General features: G+C 47.7%; 1 protein-coding gene across 9 annotated transcripts in view; it reads left to right on the plus strand.

Annotated features, from left to right (window-relative positions):
• RBM25 (RNA binding motif protein 25) overlaps positions 1 to 23,474 on the plus strand; it is a 285,496-nt gene that overhangs the window by 26,875 nt on the left and 235,147 nt on the right. For 7 of the 9 annotated variants that reach the window (XR_004540227.1, XR_004540229.1, XR_004540228.1 and 4 more), the window contains exons 3-4: positions 4,232 to 4,281; positions 12,956 to 13,030. Coding sequence is in view for 6 of the 9 variants with exons in the window: in XM_033953497.1 (XP_033809388.1) it covers positions 4,232 to 4,281; positions 12,956 to 13,030 (125 nt within the window). In the remaining 3 variants the exon portion in view is untranslated. The remainder of the gene's footprint in view (positions 1 to 4,231; positions 4,282 to 12,955; positions 13,031 to 23,474) is intronic. The other 2 variants (XM_033953491.1, XM_033953492.1) reach the window with 1 other exon arrangement.

The raw sequence follows: 23,474 nt of genomic DNA on the forward strand, positions 1-23,474 counted from the left end.
GAGCTGCGCTGAATGCCCCTCGCAGCTCCCGACGCTCATAGGCTCCCTGCGCTAAAAACCACTATCACAGTTTAGTAAAAGGGAGCCATAGTGCAAAATATAGACAGCAGATATAAGTTCTCAAAACGGTCACATTTTGATCACTAAATTGAAAATAAAATCATTTTTCCTACTTTTTTGTCTGCTGATTTCATGAGTCTGTGGTTGCAGTTCCTTCTTCTGTAAATCCAATATTTATTTATTTCTGCCCCTCCCCTTTTCTGTATTTCTTTCTTTCTCTCTCCCCCTCTTTATTTCTGACTTTCTCTCTCCCCCTGCCTGTTTGTCTTTCTTTCTCTCTCCCCCTGCCCCCTCTTTATTTCTGTCTTTCTCCCCCTTGACTGCCTGTGTTTCTTTCTCTCTCCCCTGCCCTCCCCCAAGCCATCGCGCCGATTTCTCCACTTCCCCGATTCTTTCTCTCTCCTTGCTCCCTCCCCAAGCCACCACGCCAATTTCTCCCTGCTTCCTCGAGGCAGGACAGGCGCGTCCAAGCGCCGGACCCACAAGCCTTCACCTCCGGCGTCAATTCTGACATCGGAGAGGAAGTTCCAGGCCAGTCAGGCCGCGATTGGCTGGCCCAGAACTTCCTCTCCAACGTCAAAATTGATGTTGGCAGTAAAGGCTTGTGAGTCTGGCGCTTGTACGCATCTGGCTTGGCTTGGGGAGGCAGGGAGAGAGAAAGAATGTGCTGAGACTGGAATCAGTCCAGAGAATGGCCACCCGGATGGTCTCGGGACTCAAGGATCTCCCATACGAGGAGCGGTTAGGGAAGTTACAGCTCTACTCACTCAAGGAATGTAGAGAGAGGGGAGATATGATCGAGACATTCAAGTATCTCACGGGCCGCATCGAGGTAGAAGAAGATATCTTCTTTTTCAAGGGTCCCGCGGCAACAAGGGGGCATCCGTGGAAAATCAGGGGCGTGAAACTGCACGGTGACACTAGGAAGTTCTTCTTCACTGAAAGGGTGGTTGATCGCTGGAACAGTCTTCCACTTCAGGTCATTGAGGCCAGCAGCGTGCCAGATTTTAAGGCCAAATGGGATAGACATGTGGGATCTATTTGCAGAGATAGATAGGGAGGGTCATTGGGGTGGGCAGACTGGATGGGCCGTGGCCCTTATCTGCCGTCTATTTCTATATTTCTATGTTAAAGAACAAGATCTCAAAGGCAATGCGATCGACTTGCGTTGCCTTTGCAATCTACTGTTTGATCACGATCGACCATTTGGGCATCCCTGTTCTAGAGCTATGAGCGATTCACAATGCTCTTCAGACCTTTCAAGATCACCTTCTTAACCAAGAAATATTGATTCAGACAGAAAATCAAGTAACCGTGTACTATGTAAACCAGAGGTGTCAAAGTCCCTCCTCAAAAGCCGCAATGCAGTCAGATTTCCAGGATTTCCCCAATGAATATGCATGAAAATCTATTAGCATACAATGAAAGCAGTGAATGCAAATAGATCTCATGCATGTTCATTGGGGAAATCCTGAAAACCTGACTGGATTGCGGCCCTCGAGAAGGGACTTTGACACCCCTGATGTAAACAAATAAGGGGGTATGGGATCTCACCTGCTCTGCCAAGAATTATGCAATTCTGTGAAACATTTTTCTCAAGGCTGTATATCTAGCAGGCAAACAAAACATTGGCAGACAGATCAAGGAGATTCCTTCAACCTCACTAGTGGTCACTCAGCTCAACTGTATTGCATCAGATCTTCTCAATCCTGGGGGAATCCACAAATAGATCTCTTCACGTCTCTGAGCAATCACAAACATCCTCACTTCTGTTCCAGACTATACTCCTCATCATCTGGAGACAGATGCTTTCCTCCTGTATTAAACAAACTTCTCTATGCATTCACTCCAATTCTTCTAATAGGAAAGACTCTGTTTAAACTGTGACAGAAGCCAGCCATCATGATCCTCATAAGTCCAAGGTGGCCGAGACAAACCCTGTTTTCTCCTTCAACTCGGTGTAATGGAACCCATTCTACTGAAAATGTTTCCAACTTTGCTGACTGAACGAAGGGTCCCTTCTCCATCCCAATTTACGTTCTCTAACACTCACAGCATGGTACCTCTCTCCCAACGGATAGATGAAGCTCTCTCTTGGCTCCAGTATCAGCTGTAATGGATGCTCCCAGAAAACTGTCCACACAGTGCTGTTAACCATTTGAAGTGGACTAGTTTTACCCTTTGGTATCACCAACAAGCATTACCTCTAGACACCTGTCCTCTGTCATCAGTTCTGGATTATCTTTTACATCTCTCTAACTGTGGTCTAAAAATGACTTCAGTAAGGGTGCATCTCGGTGCCACCAGTGCTTTTCATATACCTCTTAACAGTAAACCTGTGGCTACACACCTGTTGGGTTCCAGGTTCATGAAAGGCTTACTTCATTCTAAATCTCCAGTCAGACCTCCTCCATCCCTTGCTTGGGATTTCAATATTGTACTCTTCGCTTTGGTGACTTCATCTCTCAAGTACCTCACTTGGAAAGTAGTTTTGGGGTTTTAAAAAAAAAAAACAACTTCTTTATTCATTTTTAACACTTACAAAAAGTGAAACATATAACATCAATTTGTTCTTAAATACATCACTTAACATTCGGTAAAACTCTATTTCAAATCCACTATCCCTCCCAATTCAATAACATTCACTCAATCCAAGAAAACATATAATAACATCCCCCATCCCCACAATGATTACACTAAAAAGAAAACCAAAACATCCCCACCCCCCTCCCCCTTCCTGGATATGTGTCAGGTTATACCCCAGAAAGTTTGAAGAGTATTCATGTGCATATTTAAGGGGAAAAAATTATATTCATTCATTACAATATTACAATATGAGTAAAGTAGTTTTTTAAAATCTGCATCACTTCTGCATGCTGAGTTAGTGAACTTCAAGTACTTGTCTCGGATCCATCCTATACAACATTTGATCTTGATAGAGTTGCCCTTCGCACTCATCCCAGATTCCTATCAAAAGTAGTCTGACTTTCATCTCAACCATTCTATAATTCTGCCTGTCTTCTTCCCAAGACTGCATTCCCATCCTGGTGAAACTGCTCTCCACACATTGAACTTTAAACATGCTTTGGCTTACCTGAATTGGACCAAGCCTCATAGAACTTACACTCAGCTGTTCCTGTCAGTTGATCCTAACAAACTGGGAACTCCTGTAACCAAAGGAACAATCTCTACATGATTAGCAGACTGTTTCTCCATCAGGCTGGACTGCTTCTAGAAGGTCTTGTTAGAGCAATGGCAACTTCAATAGCTTATCTACGTTCCACTCCAATTGAGGACATAAAGCAGCAACTTGGCCCTCAGTTAATACTTTCACATCCCACTACTGTCTGGAAAATCATTCTAGACGGGATAGTCAGTTTGGCCAAGCAGTTCTACAAAATTTATTCTCTGTTTAGATGCTAACTTCCTTCCAGCTTTTCACTGTTGGCTAGGGAGTGTCATCTGTGAGAATATACTGCCTGCTTGTTCTTGGAAAAAGCATAGTTAGTTACAAGTAACAGGTGTTATCTAGGGATAGCAGGCAGATATTCTTACAATCCTCCCACCTCTCCTAGTTGTTTTCTTAGCTTTTTACTGAACTGATGGTTCCGTGAGCTGATTTCAGGCGGGAAGCCACCGGCACATGCACGGTATGGGCAGTCTCGAGACTTTTGAAGAAGTTTAAAGCGACAGTACACTTTTGCACTGTCCGTACTGGGACTCCGTGGATGATGTCCCAAGAAGCCACACTTGCATATAGTACGTCTATATAGATATATAAATAAAGGAGTCAAAGATTTTGTGTTCTGACTCCACAGCCATGCATATGGTTTCACATCAGTATCTACATCTGACCTTCTCCCTTGAAATGTAGAATCAGTATTAGAATTATTATTTAATATGTAGTCTGAACAAGTAGGTCGAGGTGGTTAACAAAACTTAGTATGTGTAATCTTGAAATATTTTGGTGTCTTCTGGTCAGAGACACAAACACACCAACTCACAAATGCACATGGACATCCCTCCCACATCTTTATTTGACATGCAGAAGGGTTGGAAATAATTTTATGAGCCATGGTCTGCCTGTTTCTCTACTTGTTTCTAAATATTTTTTCACACAATGGTCGGATATTTGATATAACTAACTTTTTTTTTCTTTTTTTCTTCCTAGGCACACCAATGATTCCTGTACCTATGGGCATTATGGCACCTGGCTCAGCTGTAAGTTTGTTTTTTTTAGTTATTTAGAAATGTTCATCATCTATATGCCACATTTATCTATGTGAACTAAAATGTTCACATAGATAAATGATAAATAGTCAAAAATAGATATCTTTACAAATCCTTTGTTTATACATATGTATGTAACTATATTTTTTGTGTGTGGAAAGTCTAGTCTCATATATACAATATGATTGATCTTTTAGTTGAGTTCCTAGTCTTATATTTTGCCTCTTATCAAGTAGGATTCAATGTAGATTACAGATCAAGAGAACCTCAACATATGAGAGAATTATAAATTTTAGTGCAGTAGTTCTAAAAAGGAGAGAAACAAAACCCAAACTATTGGGCAGTTAAACCAGAAAAAGATGTTTTGAGAAATCTGCAATATCTTAAATCTCTGATTCAACTGTTCATAAGAGGAAGCTGATTCCATATCAGAGATCCTAAGTAGGTAAAAGTTAGTCCTAAGTGAGTTTACAGTGCAATAGAAATACTATGCTGAACCTTAGGGTAATGTCTATTTTCGCGAGCTTGCTGCAGAAAGATGTCAATCACAGCTTTTGAAACCTCCTCTTCTCCCATGAGTCTGCCGCACCCTCCAGTTTCTTTTTCTGAAGATGAGCATGAAAGGTGTCTTCTGATGCTTTTTTATTTTGCAATAGTTTTGTGGACTTTCACTCTAGGTGCTGTCTTTTTCATAAAATCAGAGATCCCTTTTGATAAGACGCTACTCTGCCTGCATGGAGAGGAGCAGAATAATTTAAATCTGCAGGTGTATCCTTCGGGGACTCGTTTCAGCCAGTCTTCTGAAGATTAGTAGAGCTCAGGGACTGAAGCGCAGGCTGTTTAGGCGATAATGACATTCTTTTGGGGGTACTTATGGTGCTGGTTGTGTTTCATCTCTCCCCCTTTTTTCCTGAAAGGTCAGGGGGTTGATGGTCATTTTGTGGAGGTGTGACTGACAGCTCAAAGATCCCAGCGAAGATACACAGGACTGCAGAGTGGATATGGTCCTCCAGAGGCAGTTTGAGGCCCAGGCCCTAAGAGTTAAGGGTTTCTTTCATAGCACGTACCTGCCACTCATGGTTGCAAACCCTGGACATGGCAGTGGCTGAGCTATTACCTCAGCTCATGCTCACAGGGGTGGACTATGTGACTGACGCACTTTATGAAGTAGAGTCATGGCAAGAATCTCCGCATATTCCATCTCCGCCAGGCGCATGCTGTTGATCAGGCAGTGGGTGCGTGTGATAGTGAGATCTGTCATTGCAGGTGCCCAGGTAGAAGAGTTTCTGGCCACCATGTATTTGATGGAGGCTTATCTTCACATTCCCATTTTTCTAGCACACAAGAAAGTTCCTGAGATTTCATGGAGACCGCTATCAATTCTCAATGCTACCATTTGGGCTGGGAACAGTGCCCCGGATGTTCACCAAGACAGTGGTGATAACAGCTCATCACCGCAGGGCGAGCTGGCTAGTTTATCCATACCTAGATGACTGGTTCAACAGAGCCCCCTCGAGAAGAGGGAGAAAGAGCAGTGACAGCAGTTGTGAAAACTTTGCAGAGTCTGGGCTGGTTTGTAAACTTTTTAAAGAGCCAGTTAGTCCCAACTCTGTCTTTGGAATACCTGGGAGTTCTCTTCAACACAGTGGAAGGCTGAGTCTTTCTACCAGAGGTGTGCAGGCAGAAGCTTTGGAGGCAAATTATGAACCTACTGTCGCAGCCAACGCCTACAGTGTGGTACTACCTACAGGTTCTGGACTTGATGGCAGCTGCCATAGAAGTAGTTCCCTGGGCAAGGGTGCATATGTGTCTACTTCAGGATGCGTTATTGTCTCGTTGGTCTCCTCAGAGAGATTCCTTATAAGCTCCTTTACCCTTGATGGAAGCTGCTCGCAGCAGCATGAGCTAGTGGCTTCACCCACAGTCTCTAACAAAAGGGATTTCACTTCAGATCGATTCCTGGGTCACACTGACAACATATGCCAGCATGTTCGGCTGGGGTGCACACTGGAGTGATCACCTGGTACAAAGGAAATGGACACTATCCCAGCGGAAGTGGTCGATAGGCTAGAACTGAGAGAGTTCCGCCTGGCTGTGCAAAACCTACAGTCGGCGCTGGAAGGCAGATCCGTAAAAGTATTCTCAGACAGTACCATAGAAGTGGCCTGTATCAACTGGCAGGGAAGCACCAGAAGCACATTGTTCCAACTAGAGACAAAACTACTATTTGCTTGGGTAGAAAAGCATTTGCTGACCATAGTGGCACACGTAGCCGGACAATATGCAAGTGAACTACCTCAGCAGACAGACATTGGACCTGGGAGAGTGGTCGTTGGCCCTGTGGGCATTTCAAGACATTGTAGGACGTTGAGGGCATCAGTTTGATCTCATGGCAACGGCTGGCAACAAGAAAGCACCTCAGTTTTTCAGCCGAAGATATGAGACCAGAAGTGCAGGGCTGGATGCTTTGGTGCAACCACAGTCGAAGTCCGAACTACTATATATTTCCTCCATGCCTCCTGATAGGCCAGGTTGTCTGTTGCATAGCATCTCACCCAGGGATGCCTGTGGCCCAGGCATCCTTGGTATGTGGATCTAGTACACTTACCAGTGCACGAATGTCTCTGGCTCCAGGTGTATTTGGACTTGCTCACACAGGGGCTGATTGCTCTAGTAGATCTACTTTGCTTGTGGTCTTATGGCATGGCTCTTGAGCACGTGGCGCTAACTAAGAAAAGATATTCAGAAGTGGTCATTACCACCCTACTGAAGGCAAAGAAACCATTCACTCTTTCAGCATATGCCAAGGAATGGAATACTTTTCAGTGCTAACAATAAGGAGAATCTGGAGCCAAACAAAACCCCAGTATCATCTGTACTGGACTCCCTTCAAGAGGGCCTAGATAAGGGATTAGCAGTGGCATCCCTTAAAGTGCAAATGGTAGGCCTGGCTTGCTTTAGAGCACATGTGTCAAACACAAGCCCCCAAGGGGCGAATCTGGCCTGCATGGGTGTTTTATGTGGCCTGCGGCAGTGCTCACGGCCTTGGAGTCATGGTCCGGGAATTTCCCCTTCTCATGACCCGGCCCCAAGGCTCTCGGTGGTCCCCTTGACCCAACATGTCTTCCCTCTTCTCTCCATGATGGTCCAATGTCACCCTCACCTTCTGTCGTGCTGAAAAATCTGCCTGCCTTGGCAGTGATTCAACAACTTTGCTCACAGCTTCCCTTCCTGCTTTCCGAGGCCAGCAGATTTTTCAGCGTGACAGTAGGTGAAGGTGACATCAGACTGGTGCAGAGAGAAGGGGAAGACATACTGGACTAAGGAAGCCTCCGGGACTGTTTTTGGTTTTTAAGTACGAAGGTTGAGGGTATTAAAAGCAGTGCCAGATTGGGCATGGGGAGAGAGCTTATGGAACCAGAAACAGAGGTCAGAGAGAGAGAGATGGTGGGCAGTGGTCTGAAGGGAGAGAAGTTGGACCTGGGGTGGTGTAGTAATAATAATAACTTTATAGAGGAAGAGGGAAAGAGATACTTGAAAGAAGAACTGTTGGGAAGAGAAAGGGAGAAATGGTGGACTGGAGGGAGGCAGGGGAGAGATAGTATGGAGAGCAGTTGGGAAGAGAAAGGGAGAGAAGTTGGATCTGGGGATGGAAGGGAGGGAGAAATATTGGACCTGGGGGGTGGAAGTGAGAGAGAGAGATGCAGCATATTTTTTTTCCCCCTCCTTCCATCTCATTGTTAAGCATCAAGGAGGGGAGGGAAGAACAACAGAAAAGAGAGGGAGCAAAATGTTGGACCATGGGGGGAGAGGAGGAGAGATGTGGTAATGGGGAGTGGATAGAAGGAAATAGGAAGCTGGGAAAAGAGTGAGATGGGAGAACTAGGGACTGAGAGAAGATGGAGCATTGAGAGGTAGCTGAAAATTTAAGAAGAAGGAGGGTGACAAAGAGGGCAAGATTTGAGTGGACAGAGGCAAAAAAGAAAAAGTTAAGAAAGCTGAAAGGGAAAAATCAATACATTGGAGATGGACATAAAGAGGGCATGGAACAAGAGAGGAGAAAAAAATAGCAGACACTAGAAAGAGAATTATTAGAAGATGGACAAAAAGCAGAAAGAGAAACTGGGGCCAAGATAATGGATAAACAAAATGGCTAGAAAACAAAAGTTAGAAAAAATAATTTTATTTTCTATTTTGTGATTATAATATGTCAGATTTGAAATGTGTATCCTGTCAGAGCTGGTGTATCTTGTCAGAGCGTGAACTAGGACCTAAAAGAGAGAGGAAAAACCTTTTTTGTTTATTTTGTTTACGCCATAGAGCCAGCGTGGGGTTGGAGAGATTGTAACCCTATACTTCTACTAAGGCTAAGTATCTTAATAAAAAATTGGACCGCGACTTAGCCTTTTAGATTTTGGCCTCTTATGTGATTTGAGTTTGACACCCCTGCTTTAGAGGCTGAGAGAAACGGGTCTCCTGATTCCTCACCTAGATATTATCTCAAACTTTTTTAGCTGTGGCACACTAAGGGCTTCTTTTACAAAGGTGTGTTAGAGCCTTAATGCGCGCAATAGCGCGCGTTAAATTCCCGAGCGCGCTAGCCACTACCGCCTCCTTTTTAGGAGGTGGTAGATTTTCGGCTTGATAGTCGACAAGCAAACTTGCATTTCATCATCCACCACATTCTCTTTTTTTAAATTTAATTTCTGTCAGAGCTGAAATTCCAAGTTTGCAAAGATAAAATCCAAACGGTAACAAAGCCTTGATTGTTTTGTTCATGTTAGATTAAATACTAAATAAAAATAAAATTACCGTATTTTTTGCTCCGTAAGATGCACCTGACCATAAGACACACACTAGATTTAGAGTAGGAAAACAACAAAAAACCCCATTCTAAACGAAAATTGTATACTAACATACACCCAGCTCTGCACCCAGCCCTCCTTACTCCCTGCTAGAGAATGACACGGGGAAAAAATCTGTCCCCGTCACCGCCCCACCATCCTCTGCACCGCCCCGTCACCGCCGATCCCTTCACCGCCCCGTCACCGTCACCGCCATCCCTTTCACCGCCCCGTCACCGCCACTGCCATCCCATTCACCGCCCCGTCACCGTCCCCGCTGCATCCATATAAGCCTTTTTCCTTTCACTCCCTCCTTCCAATTTGAGCCGGGAACACTAGCGATCGCACGGTCCCCGCGGCCACTACCTGCCTGCCCGGTCTATCCTGGTGTTTGGCTGGCTCTCTCCCTTCTCACCTTGGTTTGTGGGTTTTCTTTTTCGGCAACCTGCGCGCTTTCCCAGGGAGCCGTACACGCGCGGATGCTCAGTGTTCGATCTTCTGCTCTGCTGCAACTTCCTGTTTCCGGTTGCGTCAGAGCAGAAGATCGAGGCTGAGCAGCGGCGGGTGTGCGCGGCTCTCTGGTAGCGTGCGGGTCGCCGAGGAGGAGGATCTGCGGACTGGGGTGAGGAGAGGGGAGAGAGCTGGCTGGACACTGGAATCGATTGGGCGGGCGGGTGTGAGCTGCGGGGACCGCGCGATCCTTCATGCCTCACTGCGGGGGACAAGACCATTCACCGCCCCGCGGGCGGTGAATGGCCTTGTCCCCGTCGCCGCAGCGACTGCTAGTTTTCTTCCCCGTTTTCGGCGGGTGACCCGCGGCTAAAATGCGGTGGCCGCGGGTAAACCGCCACCGTGTCATTCTCTACTCCCTGCCAGGCTCTGCACTCAATCCCACACTCCTTGCCAGGCTCTGCACCCTGTCCCTCCTCCCCTACTAATTATAATGCAATTTTTTCCTTTCATTATTCATATACACACAGCAGATATAAATTCTCAAAACTGACCCATTTCGATCACTAAATTGAAAATAAAATAATTTTTCCTACCTTTGTTTTTCTAGTGATTTAATTACTTTCTGGTTGGACTTTCTCTCTGATTGTGCATCCTATATTTCTTTCACAATCCAGGCCCATCCCTTTTGGGTCCAGGTCTCTATCTCTTTTCCCTCTGCTTACCCTCTCTAGATCCAGTGTCAGTTCTCCTTTGTACCTACCACCACCTTTGTTCCAGGTCTCCCTCCTCTGTTATGATCTTGCATCTCTCTGTTCTTCCTCAGGGTCTCTCCCCCCTCTGTCTCTTCTGTCTGCACCTCCCATAGTTCAGCATCTGCCTCCTGTCTTCTCTTTCTCTCTCTCTTTTTCTCTCTTTCTTCTGCTAACCAACCCCCCCCCCCCCCGATGTCCAACATTTGTTTTCCCTTCTTCCAGGTATTTCTCTGCTTCTCTCCCTTTCTCTCCTTCCTTGCTCCCTCCCTCCCTGGTCCAGAATCTTTCCACCACTCTGCAGTCTGTCTCTGTCTCTAACATTTTGACTCCTCCCCTCTCTACCCCCTTTAGTGCAGCATCTGCCCTGTCTTCAAATCTGTTTCCCGCCCCTCCAGGTCTCTCTCCCCCCCCAGTGTACAGATCCAGCATCCCGCTGGGGCCCTCGCGATGGGTGGGGTCTTACCCTCACTGCTTCCTGCGAGGTCGTTGTCTCCGGCTCCCAGACAATGCTGGATTGAGCTGGAATGGGTGGCAGAAGCCCTTGCAGTAGAGGGCTGCAGCTTCTGCCTGGGTCTGAATGCATGCTCTGGAGTTGGCAGGCTCTCATCACCTCCCCAGCATTGTTCTTTCTTGCTCGCTACCTTGGGCAGGAGATCGGGGGAGACACAGCTCTCCTTTTCTGTTGAGAGGTCGTTTTCCACGCTTTGACCGCTGCTGAGCTAATTACGGCAGCCTGCAGAGTGAACCTAGCAGGCTGCCGTTGGCCTCTGAAGCACATTTCCTCTATCGCAGTCCTGCCACTTCTCTGATGTCAGGGGCGGGACCGTGGTAGAGGCAATGTGCTTCGTAGACCAATGGCAACCTGCTAGGTTCACTTTACAGGCTGCCGTAATTAGCTCAGCAGCGGTCACAGCGCGGAAGACAACCTCTCTCGCTGGGTGCGGGAAGCAGCTTGGCGGTAAGGCCCCGCCCATCGCAAGCCTAATTAAAGGGGGAATCAGGAGGACGCTGTGGGGGAAGCCAAGAAGACAGCCGAGCGCTCACAGACTCTAGGGAGAGCCGTATTGGGTGTGGGCCTTTAAAAAGGTACGATGGGGTGGGGGTGGGGTGTTTAAAAAAAAAAAAGTATCTTCGCTGCAAAAGATGCAACAACATTTCCACCCACTTTTGGGTGGAAAGAAGGGCGGTTGTATCCTTAACGCACACAGATGCTGATAACATTGACACACTCTTACTTATGTGGCATACATGTCATCTATTCTAGTGTATATTTATGAAGGGAATTAAAAAAAAAAAAAAGTAAAATTCTGGAATCTCTCGTGACACCACCTGGAATATCTTTGGGGCACACAGTTTGAGAGAGAATGCATTATTAGATTCTTCAAAGGAGCCCTGAGGCTCAGGCTGCTGATTCGAGATCCCTTCCTGGAATCTCAACATCACGTTAGAGGGTTTTCAGAGGGCCCCATATGAGCCTTTGGAGGAAGCTTCTCTCATAAATCTTGAGATCAAAGAAGTGTTCCTTGGCCAGAAGGGTCTCCAATTTGCAAGCTTTGTCATGATGGAGGACTGTTTCTGAGGATCACAGAAATGGGAGTAACCTTGCATATAGTACCTTCCTTTTTCCAGAAGGTGTTTTCAGCATTTCACATCAACCAGGAAGTCAGTCTACCAGCTTTTCAACCTATGGATTCTAAGAAGAAAGACAAAGCTTTAAAGCTGCTGGACATTTGTAGAGTTGCATTACCTGAAAGTGACTAATTGAGTTTCATCTAGCGGACCATCTCTTTGTCTTACCAAAGAGTCAACTCAAGGCAGACCAGCCTCCAAGGTCACCATGTGGATTCAGACAGCAGTTTCCTCCACCTACATTGTCTGCAGCAAACAAACGCCAGGGTCATTGAAAGTACATTTGACCAAGAGTAATCTCCTCTTGGGCATAATCGTGGGCAGTGCCTCCAGAAGAGATATGTAGATCTGCAACATGGTTCTCCTTACATACTTTCACTAAATTTTATAGGGTGGATGTGGCAGCACTCGAGGATTCCAATTTTGGATCCTTGGTACTGAAAGTAGGCTTATCTCCCACCGGGTCTTCGGGGATTACTTAGGTACATCCTTAATGTTCAGCATACCATTCCTATTGCACTGGAAAAAGATTAGATCCTTACTTTGGTAATATCTTTTCCAGTAGATAGCAATGGTATGTTGAACCCCCATCCCCCCATACGATAATTTCTGATGTGCCTGATTTCTATGCTTCATGGTCCTCTCCATAGCTAAGACTTCTCTGCTGGTCAGACTGTGGGTTCAGAATCAGTTTGTAAATAGAATCTCAAAAGAGAGTTGAGCTCTGCTAATATTCAAGCTGTTGCTTTTATTTGATGTTTTACTGTTCATTAGTAATGTTTGTTCATTTATACATTACAATTTCATTATTGACTGTTATAATGTTATATGAGCAGATCAGAACCTTGGTTTCGGTGAGTTCCCCATGTCTGTCCTTCTATCTTTTACGCTAGAGCTCTTGCATGCTTTGGAACGAACTGAAGGGGGGGTAACAGACTCTTGGGAGAAGGAGGAGGTTTCAAAGCTATGATTGATATTTTTCTGCAGTATCCTCTTGAGAATGGACAGAGTACCCTAAGGTTCAGCATACCATTCCTATCAATTGGAAAAGATATTATCAAGGTAAGAATCTAATCTCTTTTTAACCCTGCTCTCTGTTTTCTGTCTTTCAACTAGTTCTTAATTCATAATAAGACATTACCTCCTATCACATGACTTTCTAATTCCCTCAGAAGTCTTTCATGAGCTACTTTGTCAAATGGCTTTTGAAAATCCAAATACACAGTATCGATTGGCTTACCTTTATCCACATGTTCATTCACCCCTTGAAAGAAATGTGGTAGAATGGTGAGGCTTACCTATTTAGCTTCAAGTCTCCCTTTTTCCAAGTTTGCAAGCAATTTCCCAGCAAAGTTTTATCAGTGTACATCCTTCCATCTCTGGAAGATCTCTCATAGCACCTCTTCTGGTGTGGAGAGGGATTATTCAAAAGTGAAGGTTTGAGATTTAAAAAAAACAACAAAAAACCCCCCTTTGTTCAGATGAGGAATTATCTTATGGAGTTATTGTCTGGATGGGAACATCTTGAAGTAGGAAAGCTGTGGACAAAACTGAAAGGAGCTATTGAAGGGCAATAAAACTTTTGTATGGAAAGTAAATAAAAGTAAGAGGAAAAGGCCACTTTGGTTCTCAAAAGTAGTAGCTGAAAAGGTAAGGAAAAACAAAAGTTAAACTTCATAAACTACAAGAGATCACAGAAGAGGAAGACATGCAACAATATTTGGAAAAGCTGAGAGAAGTTGGTTGAGTAGTCAAGAAAGCAAAGTTGGAAATGGAATAAAAAATAGCCATTATGGTAAAACAGGGAGACAAGACATTTTTAAAATATGTTAGTGATGGGAGGAATTGCAAAAATAGCATTGTGAGACTCGGGTGAAGGGGAGGAATATGTAGAAGCTGATAAAAGTAGAATTGTCTATCATATATTTTTGTTCTGTGGGCATGGAGGGCATGGAGCAGGACAACAAAAGAGAATGGCATCACTTATAGAGGTATCAGTCCTGGGCAATTGCTTGGTGGATCATGTGAAAAAGGGAAGATTCTCAGGTGCTGGGGGATGAGGTCTGAAACTGGGAAAGGTGTGGTAGAAAGATATAGAAATGTTTTCCATCATTTTGATTGCCACAGGCTTAATAAAAAAGAACTTGCAAGCACACTTGGATAAATTGCCTACACATGTTACATCTTATAAACTCCATAAAGAAGCTCTCTTGGGCACAATTCAAGTACTAAGGTGAACATTAACTTTAAATATGAGAGTCTGGGATTGTACTCCACATGCCCTGACTTAAGAGTGAGGTCATTCCTGTCTTGGTATGCACAAAACTAACCCACTTGGAGACATTCCACCCAAGAGAACACAAATAAGAATGGAGATGTGATCCTGAACAATTTTCAGAGGCCTGTGTTGGTGTGGAGCTAGCTAAACTAAAGGTGGACAGAGCGATGGGACTTGGATAGCTTACATTCCAAAAATATAAAGGAACTTAGAGAAGCTCTGGTAGCCCTGCTGGAGTAGTCCCAGAAGACTGGAGAAGGGCAAATGTGGTCCTTCTCTACAAAAGTGTAAGTAAGGAAATGCTTAGGAACTAGAGGCTGGAAAGTCTGACTTTTGTGGTAAATAAATTAATAGAAAACACTTTTAAAACAGAAAGAATTGACGTTTTTGGAATCTAATGGATTACAGGATCCAAAGCAATATGGTTTACTAGAAGCAGGTTGTGTCAGAAAAATTTGACTAATTTCTTTAACTGGGTGACTAGAGAATTGGATTGAGGGAGAGTGCTAGATGTGGTGTACAGTAAACCCCTGCGAATTGCGGACTCAGTAATTCGCAGTATTTTCCGACCGCCTCTTCCTGGTACTAAAGTTAGGCTACACTAATCAGGAGCTGCTTTGACACGCTATCTATCTAGCTTGTGAAAGCAGCTCCTGATTGATGTGGCCTGACTTTAGTACCAGGAAGAGGCGGTCGGAAAATACTGAGATTGATTTTCAGCACCCGCCAGCATGCCAGCTGCCCTCTCCTACCTTAGACCAGCTCCTAAACCACATTTGTGGTTTTTTGAAATTTGCAGGTGTTTCTGGAACGGAACCCCCATGAATTTCAGGGGAGTGTACTGTATTTAGATTTTAACAGCCTTTGACATGATTCTGCCTAGACGACTAATAAACTTCCTCGATATGGGCCCTAAAGTGACTGGCTGGGTTAGGAACTACCGTATTTTCACGCATATAACGCGTGCGTTATACGTGTTTTTACAAACCGTGCATAACCTTGCGCGGTATACGCATGAGCGCGCTATATAAATTTTTTTTACATAGTTCCTCCCCCCCCCCCGACGTCCGATTCACCCCCCCTCCGCAGGACCGCTCGCACCCCCACCCAAAGGACCGCTTGCACGCACCCCCACCCCGAAGGACTGCTCGCACGCACTCCCACCCGCACCCCCCCCCCCATCATGTAGAAGCTCCTACCGGTGTCCTGCTGCTTCCTTTTGGCGGTCCTGGCCCTTCTGTGAGCCCTGCGCCTGCTGCTTCCTCTTCCGGCGGTTCCCCCTTTCTCTAACGTCAAGCCCTCTTGCCCCGCCGACTCCCCGACACGATCGGGGCAAGAGGGAGCTCAAGCCCTCTTGCTCCAGCCAACGGCGGCACCCCCGACACGATCGGGCCAGGAGGGAGCCCAAACCCTCCTGGCCACGGCGACCCCCTACCCCCACCCCGCACTACATTACGGGCAGGAGGGATCCCAGGCCCTCCTGCCCTCGACGCAAACTCCCCTCCCCCCAACGACCGCCCCCCCCCCCCAAGAACCTCCGACCGCACCCCCAGCCGACCCGCAACCCCCCTGGACAACCCCCACGACACCCCCCACCCCCCTTCCCCATACCTTTGTGTAGTTGGCCGGACAGACGGGAGCCAAACCCGCCTGTCCGGCAGGCAGCCAACGACGGAATGAGGCCGGATTGGCCCATCCGTCCCACAGCTCCACCTACTGGTGGGGCCTAAGGCGCCTGGGCCAATCAGAATAGGCCCGGGAGCCTTAGGTCCCTCCTGGGGGCGGGGCCTTGGGCACATGGTTGGGTTGGGCCCATGTGCCTCAGGCCCCGCCCCCAGGAGGGACCTAAGGCTCCCGGGCCTATTCTGATTGGCCCAGGCGCCTTAGGCCCCACCAGTGGGCGGAGCTTTGGGACGGATGGGATGGGCTTTGGGTGGGAGTGCTTGCGAGCGGTCCTTCGGGGTGGGGGTGTGAGCGGTCCTGCGGGGGGGGGGGTGTGAATCGGACATCGGGGGGGGGGGGGGAGGCAGAGGCTTTCAGGGTGGGGACAGGACTTCAAGGGGGAGAGGAGAGTCGGGCGGGCGAAAGGAGAGTCGGGGTGGCCAGAGGAGAGTTGGGGCGGGCGAAAGGAGAGTCGGGCAGCATGCGTGGTATACGGGTGTGCGCGGTATATAAAAATTTCTGTACATAAATTTGTGTTTTCCGCGCGCTATACCCGTGTGCGCGTTTTACACGGGTGCGCGTTATCTACGTGAAAATACGGTAGTTGAGTAGAGTTCACTCTGAGTAAAGGATGTTACCAGTGGTGTTCTGCAAAACTTGGTTCTTTGAACCAGTTATTTTCAACATTTTTGTAAGTGATATTGCTGAAGGGCTGTCTGGTAAGGTTTTCCTCTTTGTGAATGATACCCAGGATACTGGGCTTCATGGACCTTTGGACTATTCCAGTATGGCAATTCTTATGTTCTTACACCAGCCCTGTACAACATATGGCCCATGGGCTGCATGCAGCCTGAAATGGCTCTCACTGCGGCCCACGCCCAATACGGCTCCCATTCCGCTCTCCCGCCCATGGGGGTTCAGCTGCTGCGCCAGCACCACCAGCTTCTCCCAATGACACTCCACCTGGCTATCTTCCTCCATTGACACGCTTCTCCCTCAGTAACATTTTGGAAAAAAAAAAGTTCCGTGCCGGCATTTTCTCTTATTTATTTATTTATTTATTTAGATTTATATCCCGTTCTCCCAGTAGCTCAGAACGGTCTACAAGTAAACATACATAGTAGAAGTAGTTAGGCAAATAAATGTGCAATAGGTTTAGATGTTTGGACATACAAGATTGTGCAGTATTTATCAGGTTACAGACAATTTTTCAGAGTACAGACAATTTATCAGAGTACAGTCTAAGAGAGGTCTATACTGAAATTTAGGAGAAGTTAAATAGAGGAGAGAAGAGAGAGGTGGGGTTTAAGGGGGGGTGTAGATTGAGGGAGATCTTTTGTTGAAGAGGAGGGTCTTTACCATTTTACGGAATGTCAATAAAGAGTTCTGTTGCCTGAGTTGGGGGGGGAGTTTATTCCAAAGATGTGGGATGAAGTGGCTGTAGGATCGTTTGCGGGCAGTTTCTGAGAGGAGGGACCTTCCAGGGGGAATGCATAGGCGTATTTCCGATTTTGAGCGGAGGGTGCGAGTGGGGGTGTAGATGGGAAGCTTAGATTTTATGTAGGAGGGGGTGGTGGCATAAATTCTCTTGTGGGCTACTGCTAGGGCCTTGAAAGCACAGCGTTGGCTAATTGGGAGCCAGTGTTCAGCGCAGAGTGCAGGGGAGACGGGATCATGGTAGTTGAGGTTGTGTAGGAGGCGGATAGCTGCATTTTGGACACGTTGGAGGCGTTTGAGATTATTTTTGGTTAGTCCATTAAATAGGGAGTTACAGTAATCCATTCTGGAGAGAACATATGCGTAGAGGAGTTGGGCGAGGTCAGGTGTGGAGATGTAGGGTTTGATCTTTTTCAGTTGGCGGAGGTAGTAGAAGGAGGTGGAGATTACTTGGGATATGTGGGCGGATAGGGATAGGTGTCCATCTAAGGTTACTCCTAGGCTGCGTACCTGATCTGTTGCTGTTAGTAGAGTGGAGTCCCATGCTAGGGTAGGACGTGTGAATTTGGTGCTTTTTTTCCTGATCCATAAGAGTTCTGTTTTAGTGGCGTTTAGTTGAAGTTTGTTGTTTGACATCCAAGTTTTCATATCGGAGAGGCAATGTTGGAGGTTAGTAATTTGGGACGATCGGTTCTCACCTAGTGGGAGGAGCAGCTGGATGTCATCTGCATAAGAGTGGATTTTAATGCTATATTTCTGCGCTATATCAATGACAGGCCTGATGTAGAGGTTGAATAGGAGGGGGGATAGAAGGGCGCCTTGAGGAACACCATATTTTATAGGCTTGGGGCGAGATTTGTGAGTTCCTAGTAGGACGGTCTGGGTCCTTTGATGGAGGAAGGAGGTGATCCATTGGAGGGCTGTGTCCTTGATTCCGAGGTCATAGAGTCTGGATGTGAGGAGGTGGTGGTCGACTGTGTCAAAGGCCGCGCTGAGGTCAAGTAGGACTAGTAGGGCATCACTGCCTTTGTCGAGTATTGCCCAGCTGTCATCAATGATGTCAAGGAGTACTGACTCTGTGCTGTGGCCTTTTCGGAAGCCGGACTGGGCAGGGGATAGAGCAGCTTGTTCTTCAATGAAGGGGTGAAGTCGGTGGAGCACAATTCGCTCAAGGAGTTTGGAGACAAATGGGAGGTTGGAGACTGGGCGATAGTTGCCGGGTTCGTTAGGATCAAGAGTGGGTTTTTTGAGAGTGGGCTTGATAATAGCTGACTTCCAGCTGAGGGGCACAGTCCCAGTGGTTAGAGAGGTGTTAATGATGGATGCTTCGTCTCCTTCCCTCAGGGCATTTCTTCCACACTCCCTTTGTAGCATTGTAAACTGCTCAAATATCCCACTCATGAGCGGTATATTAAAAGCAAATAAATGGAAAATTTCCACTCTGTTAACCCAATTTCCCCTGATCTGGCATCTTCCACCTCCTCTCAAACCAAAACACAACCCAATCCAACTCATCTCCAACCCTCTCCCGACTCAGCATCTCCCCTTTTTCCTGTCAAACCCAAACCGAACACCCCTACTCTCCCTCTGGCATCTCTCTGTAAATACCAACCCCCCTCCAGACTCTGCATATCCCCCCCACCCCATCAAACCTACTTCCCTTCCTGCACACTGGCATCCCCCCCACCAACCTAACCTAAATCCAAATCCCCCTCTCGGATCTTGTATCGTTTCCTCTCTCTCTCCCTCCACCCTGCATCCTATCTTAACACTTGTCTATGAGACCACTGGCAACAATTTTGCACAGGTTGCCAGGAACCAGCCCTGAAGCTTTCCAGTGGCTAAGATTCGCTTCCTCTGTGGCAACTTCTGTTTCTGGTAGGGTGGGGTGCAGCACATGGAAAGAAGTTGCGGCAGAGGGAGCGGGACATTGGAGAAGCAAAGTTTTGGGGGGTGTTGGAAACTTCAGAGACGCAGGTAGGACGCTGTGATGGAGCATTTGAGAATGAGGGAGAGAAGTTGGGCTGCAGATGGGGAGAATGGAAGAAAGAGGAAGAGATGCCAGGCCCTGGGAGGGGGATGTCAGAGAGTGAGAGAGACAGAAAGACCTGAAACAAAGGGAAAGGCAGAAGAGAGGAGAGCAGATTTTGGACTTGGGGAGTGTCTAGAAGGAAGAGAGAGAAAGAGATTGCAGGCGGCGAAAAGGAGGCAGGGAGAGCAAAATGTTACACTTGGGGGGAGGAGAGATGACTAAAGGACCAGGGAATGGAAGAGAAGGAGGGGAGTCTGGTAGCGATAAAGAAATAATAATAGTAGTGGTAGTAGAGAGAGATGGCAGATTATGGGAAGGAGAGGAGAGAGATGTCTGATTACTGGGGGGAGGGGGGAAGGAGATAGATATCAGACCATGGAAATGAGGAGGGGAAGGAGAGAGAGATAGGAAGGAAAGATAAGACATGGAAAAGTAGATTGAGAAGAAAGCAGAAAAATTGAATGTTGATGCCAAAGATGGATGCAGTGAAAGTGAAGAAGGAGAGAAAAACAGTCAATGGATAAGACGGCCCTGGAAACATATTTAAAAGCACAGAAAAATAGTCACCAGCCAATAAAGGTAGGGAAAAAGATTTTATTTTCAATATAGTGATTGAAATGTCAGTTCTGAGAATTTATATCTGCTGTGTGTATATGAAAAATGAAAGGAAAAAATTGCATTACAATTAGTAAAGGGGGCAGGATCTGGGGCAAAACTTGGGTGGGTTTAGGGTGGAGCTTGGGAGGGTTGGGGGTACTTAGCTTGAAGTAGTTCAGAAACACTGCTGTAGGCAATCAACTGGCACCAGTGCCTCTTCTCTCCTGCCCTCTTCCCATCTGGCACCCCCTACTGGTGTTTATCCCAGGACAAGCAGGCAGCAAATTCTTAACGCATGGGTGACGTCACCGACGGAGCCCCGGTACGGACCTTTTTAACTAGAAAGTTCTAGTTGGCCGCACCGCGCATGCACGAGTGCCTTCCCGCCCGACGGAGGAGTGCGTGGTCCCCAGTTTCTTCGTTTCCGCAGAGCGAAGAAGTCGCATGTGGTTTCAACGGCCGTTGAAAACTTCCTTTTTGCCTTCCCGCTCGTGTTATTTTCTTGTTTTTTCTCTTTTTCCCTTCGGGTTTCTTTTCCGTTCTAAATTGTAAAAAAAAAAAAAAAAAAAACCTTTGTTTTTTCCTTTATTTTTCAGGCAGGCCCCGGCGGGGCCTGTTGCCATCATACAAGCCTCCGGGTTTGATTTTGCGGAGGCCGTGTTCCCATTCATGCCCCCGCAGCCGGGTTTTAAGAAGTGCCAGCGGTGTGCACTCCCGATCTCCCTCACTGACCCACACAATTGGTGCCTACAGTGTTTGGGTCCTGAGCATCGGGCGGACTCCTGCACCCGCTGTGCTACTCTTAAAAAACGTACTCTAAAGAATCGACAAATCCAGCAGAACATCCTCTTCGGCACCGCATCTGCTATGGAGCCGATTCCGTCGACTACGGTACCGCCAAAATCGGCACCCACCACTTCGACGACGCCCGATCCTTCATCGGCGTCGCTGGCGCCAGGTAAGCCGGCTAAGAAGCCTTCCACCTCCCTTGAGCGCCCTCCGGCCACAGTGGCGATACCGGTCCTACCAGCTTCATGCCGACCCCGGAAACGCTCCGCCCCGATCTCGGTGAGTGCCTCGTCATCGGCCTCCTCATCGCCGGGGCGTGGAGCGGCACCTAAGGAACCGAAGCAGAAAAAAGCGGTTCCGGTGCAACCACTGGATGATCGCATCGCGACCATCCTCCAAGACAAATTACAGGAACAGCTGCAGCAACAACTCCAGCACCTGTTACCGACCCTCCTGGCACCGCTCCTTTCGGTACCAGACCGGCCCGAGCCTCGTGCCGTCCAACCGGTATCCACCCCATCGGTGCCCCTTAACTCTTCCATGCCGATTCTCTCGGCTGAACATCTTCGTGCCCACCCCGTAGGTCATACCCACGCTGATGCCGATCCTCCTCGATACCAGGCGGGGCACCGGTCCTCTCCGGACCGAGACCGGCACCGTTCTTCCCGGGACCGAGACCAGCTTCGCTCTTCCTCTCCCGGTAATGTCTCGGTGCGCTCTGGCAAGTCTCTGTCTAAGACCCACCATACTGAGCCTTCCACCCCGATATCTCGACATGCGCACACTGATGTCAGGGACCCGGACCTATGGGAAGACTCCCCTCCCGGTACCGAGGAGGACGCATCGTCATCGGACGAGGAGCCCTCAGCGCCCGATACTACTTCTAAGCCTGAGCAATCCTCCTTCTCAAGGTTCCTCAGGGAGATGTCAGCGGCTCTCTCTATCCCTCTAGAGTCTGACTCCAAAAAATCCCAGGCCTTTCTGGAGGCCTTGGATTTTGAACAGCCTCCCAAGGAGTTTCTCAAGTTACCCGTACATGACATACTGCGGGAAACTTTTTATAAGAACTGGGAGAACCCACTCACCGTCCCCGGGGCCCCCCGTAAGCTGGATAGCCTTTACAGGGTCATCCCGATCCCGGGTTTTGACAAACCTCAGCTACCCCATGAGTCTCTCCTGGTTGAGTCTACCTTGAAGAAAACTCAGGGCTCCAGTGTTTATGCCTCCACCCCTCCTGGCAGAGAAGGCAAGACGATGGACAAGTTAGGCAAGCGCCTTTATCAAAATTCAATGCTGGCCAACAGGGCGAACAATTACACATTTCATTTTTCATTTTACATGAAACATCTGGTTCAACAACTGTCCACCCTTCAAAAATACATTCCAGAACGTAAAGTTCCGCTCTTCCAGCAGCAAATCTCCAGCCTTCTTCAACTGAGGAAGTTTATGGTGCGCTCTATTTATGATTCTTTTGAGCTCACCTCCCATGCATCTGCCATGGCTGTGGCCATGCGCCGCCTGGCTTGGTTGAGGGTATCTGATTTGGACATCAACCACCAAGACCGCCTAGCCAACGCTCCCTGTCTTGGGGATGAACTTTTTGGGGAGTCCCTAGACTCGACCACCCAAAAGCTCTCGGCCCACGAGACCAGATGGGACACTCTTATTAAACCTAAGAAAAAGGCCCCACCTGCTCGCCCTTACAGACCACAGTCCTCATATCAGCGCAGGTTCTCTGCCAGACCCCTCAATCCGCCTTCAAAGCAACCTCGGCGGCCCCGTCAACAACATCAACACACTCAGGCTCATTCTCAGTCTAGTCAGCCTGCCAAGCCTCTCCCTCCTTCGAAACCCTCTCAGCCCTTTTGACTCCTCTCTCCAGGGCATAGCCAGTCTTCCTCCCTCGTTGCCTCTTCCTCAACCAATCGGAGGACGTCTACATATCTTCCTCAGCCGTTGGGAGGTCATCACATCAGACCAATGGGTCCTCAACATCATCCGCAACGGCTACTCTCTCAACTTCCAGACTCTTCCACCGAACAATCCTCCCGTAGAGTCTGCTTCTCACTCCCCCCAAGCCCCCCTCCTCCTGAGGGAGGTTCAATCCCTCCTTCTTCTCAATGCCATCGAAGAGGTGCCTCCGGACCAAAGGGGTCAGGGATTCTACTCCCGCTACTTCCTGGTTCCCAAGAAGACAGGAGACCTTCGTCCCATCCTCGATCTCAGGGACCTCAACAAGTGTCTGGTCAAGGAGAAGTTCAGAATGCTCTCCCTTGCCACGCTGTACCCTCTTCTTTCTCAACACGACTGGCTATGTTCCCTGGACCTCAAAGAGGCCTACACTCACATCCCAATCAATCCAACTTCACGTCGCTACCTACGGTTTCAGATACAGCACCGTCACTATCAGTACAAAGTGCTACCTTTTGGCCTCGCTTTATCGCCCAGGGTGTTCACCAAGTGCCTTATTGTGGTGGCGGCCTTCCTCAGGTCTCACAACCTCCAGGTGTTCCCCTACTTGGACGATTGGTTGGTGAAACTCCTACGTCGCCGCTTGTGCTGCAAGCCACTCATCACACCATCTCGCTCCTCCATCTCCTGGGGTTCGAGATCAACTACCCCAAGTCGCATCTGCTTCCTACACAGCGACTTCAGTTCATTGGAGCAGTTCTCGACACCACACTAATGAGGGCGTTTCTCCCCTCCGATCG

The sequence above is a fragment of the Geotrypetes seraphini genome, chromosome 7, assembly GCF_902459505.1.
Source record: "Geotrypetes seraphini chromosome 7, aGeoSer1.1, whole genome shotgun sequence".
In the NCBI taxonomy this organism is placed as follows: domain Eukaryota; kingdom Metazoa; phylum Chordata; class Amphibia; order Gymnophiona; family Dermophiidae; genus Geotrypetes; species Geotrypetes seraphini.